At 45.5% G+C, this 7,500-nt stretch overlaps 1 protein-coding gene across 7 annotated transcripts in view; it reads right to left on the bottom strand.

Moving 5' to 3' along the window:
• LOC127008417 (tripartite motif-containing protein 3-like) overlaps positions 1 to 7,500 on the bottom strand; it is a 109,803-nt gene that overhangs the window by 17,866 nt on the left and 84,437 nt on the right. For all 7 annotated transcript variants that reach the window (XM_050880560.1, XM_050880555.1, XM_050880556.1 and 4 more), the window contains 2 exons: positions 2,179 to 2,448; positions 802 to 1,293 (listed from right to left, as the gene is read on the bottom strand). In XM_050880560.1, coding sequence (XP_050736517.1) covers positions 802 to 1,293; positions 2,179 to 2,358 — 672 coding nt within the window. In that variant the 5' untranslated portion in view covers positions 2,359 to 2,448. The remainder of the gene's footprint in view (positions 1 to 801; positions 1,294 to 2,178; positions 2,449 to 7,500) is intronic.

The raw sequence follows: 7,500 nt of genomic DNA, 5'->3' as shown, positions 1-7,500 counted from the left end.
GAGGAGGAGGAGGAGGAGGAGGAGGAGGAGGAGGAGGAGGAGGAGGAGGAGGAGGAGGAGGAGGAGGAGGACAGTATTGAAAAGGAAAATGGGAAAAGAAAGAAAGTCTGGAAGTAAGAAAAACTAAAAAGATAAATGAATTGAGAGAAAAAAACGAGAGGAAGAGAAAGAGGAATGAGAAGAAAGGAGATGAAAGGAGAAGGTAGAGAAAGGAAGAATAAAAAGGGAAAGGAGAAGGAGAAGGAAGAGGAGAAAGTGGAAGAGGAAAGAAGTAGACGAAGGAAATAAATGAGGGGAAAAGAGAACTGAGATAAGATAAATAGGAGAAGGGAGAGATAATAGCAAGGGAGGGAAGGAGGGAGAAAAGGGGATAGTAGGAGTAGGGGAGGAAGGGAGATTAGGAAGAGAAAAGGGGGAGGAGAAAGAGAAGGAAGGGAAGATGAAGAGAATAAAGGACTGTGAGAAAGGAGAGGAAGGGAAAAGGGAAAGGAAAGAAGAAGTGGAAGATGAAAGGGAGGAGGAGGAGGAGGAGGAGGAGGAGGAGGAGGAGGAGGAGGAGGAGGAGGTAGGTAAGCTGATGGCAAAGTGACAGAGTGACATGAAAAGGATCAGAGAGAGAGAGAGAGAGAGAGAGAGAGAGAGAGAGAGAGAGAGAGAGAGAGAGAGAGAGAGAGAGAGAGAGAGAGAGAGAGAGAGAGAGAGACAGACACTCAGAGGCACACACACACACACACACACACACACACACACACACACACACACACACAATCAGATCCAATCAAAGACGATCCAGTCCCTTACCTTAGGATTGGAATATCTTCGCGTGCAGATCCCACAATGAAGCAACTGAGAATCCGCCGCCGAGGACCTGCTACTCCCTGAAGAAGAGGATCGGGCGTGCGTGCGAGCGTAGAAGCGGGTGGGCGTGTGGTTGCGGGCGTGCACGGGCGTGTGGTGGGTGGGGGAGTGGATGGGGCAGCTGTTGGTACGGGCGGGGGGGGAGGGGGAGGGGTGGGGGAGGCTGTAGGCGGTGGAGGAGAGGTGGTGGTCTTCGTGGAGTGAGGTGGAGAGCTGCTTGGTGTCAATTCTCTCAAAGCGTTTCGTGCCTCCTCCTCCTCCGTTTTTCTCCTTCTCTCCTCCTCCTCTTCCTCCTCCTCCTATTTCTCTTCTTCCGTTTGTTCTGTGTTTGTCTAGTCCGTTCTCCCCGTGTTGTTGTTGTTGTATTTCTTTTTCATCCACTTCGTCTTCTGTTCCACTTCTTTCTCGCTCCTCCTTGTCTGATGTCACCGAGTTCTGTGGAGAGATAGATAGATAGATAAATAGAGATAGATAGAGAGGATGAATTAAAGAGTATATATATTAAGTTATAAGATAAATGTAACCTCGACACACCTCAGACACATAAATTAATTAAATGGACAAAGTAGAAGATAGATAAATTGAAATAAATAAAGACTGACTAAATGAGAGGATGATACATTAAAGATAAATTATAGTATAGACAAAAATAACGTGACATTCATTAAGATTTAAATGAATACAAGAGAGGGTTGGTGGATATCATGTGTCTGAAGGTACCCTAAACTTAACCTAACCTAACAAAACCCCAAACAGTTACTATAGGTCTTGACTCAGAAAATTCATATATGCTGCCTTACTAATGAGACTTTCTATACAACAAAGTGAGGTCATTCTTTGTTGATTTATACCATGAGGTGCTGGCTATCATGTGTTTGAAGATACCCTAAACTTAATCTAACACAGCCTAACAAAACCCCAAACAGTTACCTATAGGTCTTGACTCAGAAAATTCTTATATGCTGCCTTACTAATGAGACTTTCTATACAACAAAGTGAGGTCATTCTTTGTTGATTTATACCATGAGATGCTGGCTTTCATGTGTTTGGAGATACCCTAAACTTAACCAATACCCCCCCCCACCCCCTTCCTCACCTCTTCTCTTTCCTTCCCACCCTCACCCCCTCCCTCATTCTCTCTTACCCCTCTTCCTCACCCCCATCCCTTACCCTTCCTCTCCCCTACCCCTCTCCTTCCTTACCTTCCTAATGAACTCCCTATCTAATCCCCATCCTTATCTTCCACCCCTCACTTCCTTCCCTTTATTCCCCTCCCTTACCTCACCCCCTCCCCATCACCTCATCACCCCCTTCCCTTACCTTCCCCGAGAACGCGTGGTGGGGTGACAGCAGCAGGTGGTGTTGGTGGTGTTGGTGGTGTTGGCGGTGGTGTTCCTCGGTGGGGTCCTCCTCTCCACCTTCCGAGGCGTCCGTTAGAGTGTAGGTGCGTCCCGCCTCAGAGCCGGGCCGTGGCGGGGGGGGCGCCGGGCCGTCCTCCATGCTGGGGAGATGACCCGCCTCCTCCTGATCCTCCGACAGCCCTCTGGCGGCGGCCTGGCGGCGGGCGGCGGCGGCCAGGTGGGCCGGGTACTGCGGGGGGAGAGAAGGGAGGTGTTAGGAGGGCAAGATGGAGGAGGAGGAGGAGGAGGAGTGTGAAGGATGAGGGAAAGAACGGGAAGAGGAGGAAGAGCTAGAAGAGGAGGAGGTAACGAATGAAGAAGAAATACGAGATACATAGACAAAAAGGAGGAGGAGAAAGAGGAGTGTGAAGGATGGGTGGAGAGGGATGAGGAAGACATGAGGAGGAGGAGGCGGAGAAGCTTATAAAGAAAGAAAATAAAAACTCAAAAGAGGAGAGGAAGAAGAAGAAGAGAAGAGGAGGAAGGATAAGGAAGAAGAGTTACATAAACGACCTTTAAAGAGTGGACTGATTCTTCTTGATCGATGTAGTAATAATTTAACAGCCCCTCCATAGACGGCCTTGACAGTACGTGTGAGCGGCTGTCCGTGATCTCTGACTGTCCGTAACCTGAGTCTTTAACTATGGACATCAGCAAGCATTAGGTCCCAGAAACCATGGAAAACACGCAGCAAATGGCCCATCAACAAATACTTCACATTTTTACCATTACACGAATAGAGACCGTGACTTTTGGGCTGGTATGAGCCTAGTGACAGTTTGACAAGGCTTTTGGACCATGAACGTGAAAAGACACACACGAGAACCCGACTAATCCCCTTTATGGCCATTGAAAAGACATGTTATGATAGCCGAAAGCGCCTCAGAATACGTACCTAAGCTTTCATACGAGGTCAACCAGGTATATAAGAATAGCCATTAGGCGGAAAGGGTTACTCGGGCACTACTAACACTATCATTAAGTAGCAGAAAGGGGCAGAAGGAAGTAGCTGGTGACCCTTAATTTGCTGTTTTTACGAGTCGTTTAAGATTACGAGAAGAGGGGCGAGAGGGACCTTGAGTATTTGGACACATGTAAATGGAAGGAAGGAAGGGAGGGAGGGAGGCCTGTCTGTGTGTGTGTGGGGGTGGGTGGGGAGGGGGAGGAGGTGACTTGGGAAGAGGAAGAGGAAGAGGAGGAGGAGGAGGAGGAGGAGGAGGAGGAACTGGATATACTAAAGCAGAAGAGGAAGAGGAGGAGGAGGACGTGGGTGATAAGAATGGCCGTGAGAAGGAGGAAGAGGAGGAGGAGGAAGAAGAAGAAGAGGAGGAGGAGGAGGAGAAGGAGAAGGATCCGGAACTAGAGCAAGGCTATTAATTCGGAGTGATGAGGAGATGGAGGAGGGAGGAAGATAGGGCGGAAGATAGGAGAGAAAGAAGAGGAAGAAGAGAAGGAAGATGACGAGAGAGATGAAGAGGAGGAGGAAATAATCGAAGTAAGAAAAGAAAGAAAAGGAAAAAGAAGGAAAAAAACAATGAATCTTTTTGTGGAGAAAGAAAAAGAGGAAAAGGAAAAAGACAGAAGGAAAAAAAGAAAAGGAAAGAAACGAAGTAGGAAAAGAAAAAAAAAGAGGAAATGAAAAAAAAGAAAAACAACATATCTTTTATAATTTCCCAATCTAACTTCTCTTAAAGTAAAATAAATCAATAAAATAAATAAATAAATACGAAACGAGGAGGAGGAGGAGGAAGAGGAGGAGGAGGGGGAAGAGGAGGAGGAGGAGGAGGAGGAGGAGGATAATAAGGTCAATGCTCTCCTCTCCCCTTTATCGTTTACACACACACACACACACACACACACACACACACACACACACACACACACACAAACACACACCACCCAACACCGCAAGTTCAATTAGTCTTCTGAACCCAAGTGAAAGGGATCGGAACCATTCTCCAGCCTTCCAAAAGGGATCGAAGAGGTCAGAAGGTTACGAAGACACTGTTCTCGATGCGAAGAAGGTTGTGTGTTACGGACGTGCGCGCTGTGGCAATGCGTAGTGTTTTCTTCCTTTCTTCCTTCATCTTTTCTCTCTCTCTTCTTTCTTTCTTTCTTTCATTCCCTACCTTCTTTTCTAATGTTGCTGGTTACTTACTTTCTTTCTTTCTCGTTTCTTCTTTCCTTCCTTCTTTCTCTCCTTCATTCATTCCTTTTTTTTCATTCATACATTCCCTCCTTTACTTGTTCATTCATTCACTTATCCATTCATTCCCTTCTTCCTTCCTTTCTTTCCTTCCTCCCTTCATTCTTTCATTATAAAGCCTCAATGCCGTGTTAAAGGTCGTGGGAAATAGGTGAGTTTACCTTTAAATTTATTCATCCTCTAGAGATTGTGTTTTCGTTGGTATACTGAAGAAAATTTAAGAGAGAGAGAGAGAGAGAGAGAGAGAGAGAGAGAGAGAGAGAGAGAGAGAGAGAGAGAGAGAGAGAGAGAGAGAGAGAGAGAGAGAGAGAGAGAGAATGTGTGTGTATTTCTTTTTGTTAATTCTTTTTCTTTCCTCAACTTCTCCTTCCTTCCTTCTCCTCTTCCTCCTCCTCTCCTTCCTCTTTCATCACCTCCTCCTCCTCCTCCTCCTCCTCCTCCTCCTCTTCATTATCATCATCATCACCACTGCTTAAGACCTTCTCCTGCTTTTGACACCTCTTCCTCCTCCTCCTCCTCCTTCTCCTCCTCTTCCTCCCATAAAAGTTTCCTTAATGTGGTGTATAATGAGATGACAGCCTTCTTCCCTCTTCCTCCTCCTCCTCCTCCTCCACTTCATCTCCACTTCACTACCCTCATCTCCACCACCAGCATTTTCATCTCCACTACCTCCACTGTTCTCCATTGTCACCCGTAAGTCACCTCCACCTCCTCCTCCTCCTCCTCCTCCTCCATTTTCATCACCACATTCACCACCACCCATCATCACCTCCTCCCTTCATCTCCTTTTCTTTCCCGTTTATCTTTCTATCCACCTTCTCCTCCTCCTCCTTCTCTTTTCTCTCGCTATTCATCTTTTTTTTCTAGTTCATCACCAAAGTCATCACCACTAAGTCTCTCGTCATCACCACACCACCATCATCACCGTATCTTCACTGTAACAACACCTTAGATTTGGCCCCACCACCATCACCACCACCATCAACACCATTTTCTTATCTTCAACACCACATAATGCAATCACCACACCATCACCACCACCACCACCATTACCTCCATGACCGACTCACCAAACAAACAGATAGTTATTCAGTCACCACCATCACCATCACCACCATCACCATCACCACCATCACCATCACCACCATCACCACCATCACCATCACCACCACCATCACCATCACCATCACCACCACCATCACCACCATCACCATCACCACCATCACCATCACCATCACCATCACCACCATCACCATCACCACCATCACCATCACCACCACCATCACCATCACCACCACTCTAAGCTAATGGTACGTCACTTCTTATCTCACTGCCTAATTGCACCTCCTCCTCCTCCTCCTCCTCCTCCTCCTCCTCCTCTTCTCGTTTTCGTTCTCCTTCACCTCTGTTCCATTCCAATTCCTCCTCCTCCTCCTCCTCCTCCTCCTCCTCCTCTTCCCTTCACCCACCTACAGTCCAAAACAGGCGAAGGGAATTGAGAAGAACGGAGGAGGAGGAGGAGGAGGAGGAGGAGGAGGAGGAGGAGGAGAAGTGGAAAGACCAAACAAGGGGGGGATATGCAGACCACACATTGAGAACCACCACCACCACCACCACCATCACTACTACTACTACTAATACTATTACTACTACTATTACTACCATTACTATTACCACAGAAATAAAGTTGCGATGGATAAATATTTGATAGATTGCTATAATAACAGTACAGTAGTAGTAGTAGTAGTAGTAGTAGTAGTAGTGGTGGTAGTAGTAGTAGTAGTAGTAGTTCTAATAATAATAATAATAATAATAATAATAATAATAATAATAATAATAATAATAATAATAATAATAATAATAATAATAATAATAATAATAATAATAATAATAATAATAATAATAATAATAATAATAATAATAATAATAATAATAATAATAATAATAATAATAATAATAATAATAATAGTAGTAGTAGTAGTAGTAGTAGTAGTAGTAGTAGTAGTAGTAGTAGTAGTAGTAGTAGTAGTAGTAGTAGTAGTAGTAGTATGAATAGATGTAGGGTAAACTGAGATATCTTCCTCCTCCTCCTCCTCCTCCTCCGACTGTCAGCCTCTCGCTCTCCCTTTCTCCTCACTTCTTACAGAGTACATAATACATTCTCTCTCTCTCTCTCTCTCTCTCTCTCTCTCTCTCTCTCTCTCTCTGACTTTCTACTCGTAAACTTTCACTTTTTCTCTCCGTGTTTTCACTTTCCAGTCCCTCCGTTCCTCCCTTTCCTCCCTCCCTCCCTCCTCCTTCCCTCCCTCTCTCCCTCTTCCCTACGACCTTTCCTTCCTCTCTCTGCTTCGCTTGACCAGTTGGTAAGATGTTAAAAGGATTAATGAATGAAGGGAATGAATGAAGGAAGGAAATAAATGAAGGAAGAAAGGAAGGAAGGAAGGAAGGAAGGAGGGAAGGAAGGAAGGAAAGAAGGAAGGAAGGAAGAAGTGGATGAAGAAAGGAAGGAAGGAAGGAAGGAAAGAGATGAGGAATGAATGAATGAATGAAAGGAGGGGAAAGGAAGGAAGGAAGGAAGGAAAGAAAAGGAATGGGTAAAATTAACTCAAACATGGTGTGAGAGAGAGAGAGAGAGAGAGAGAGAGAGAGAGAGAGAGAGAGAGAGAGAGAGAGAGAGAGAGAGAGAGGCCTCTACGTAAGGTTGGGCATCATTAGTTTGAAATATTGTTCCCCTCATCTCGGTCACTATATCTTCTCCTCCTCCTCCTCCTCCTCCTCCTCCTCCTCCTAGACCTCCTCCTACTCCATAATATAATTCCTTTATAAACAAAAATACCAACACCACATACATAACTCCATTACGACCATCACCACAACCACCACCACTACCACCATCGTCACCACCACCACCACCACCACCACATTCACTATAATTTTTCTGCATCACCACCACCACAACCACCACCAAAATTGTTTCTACCCGTACTACCACAATTCGTACAACCTCCTCCACCACTATCAACACCACCACAACCA

This window comes from Eriocheir sinensis, chromosome 37 (assembly GCF_024679095.1).
Source record: "Eriocheir sinensis breed Jianghai 21 chromosome 37, ASM2467909v1, whole genome shotgun sequence".
In the NCBI taxonomy this organism is placed as follows: domain Eukaryota; kingdom Metazoa; phylum Arthropoda; class Malacostraca; order Decapoda; family Varunidae; genus Eriocheir; species Eriocheir sinensis.
This window is presented reverse-complemented; position numbering and strand designations above follow the sequence as displayed.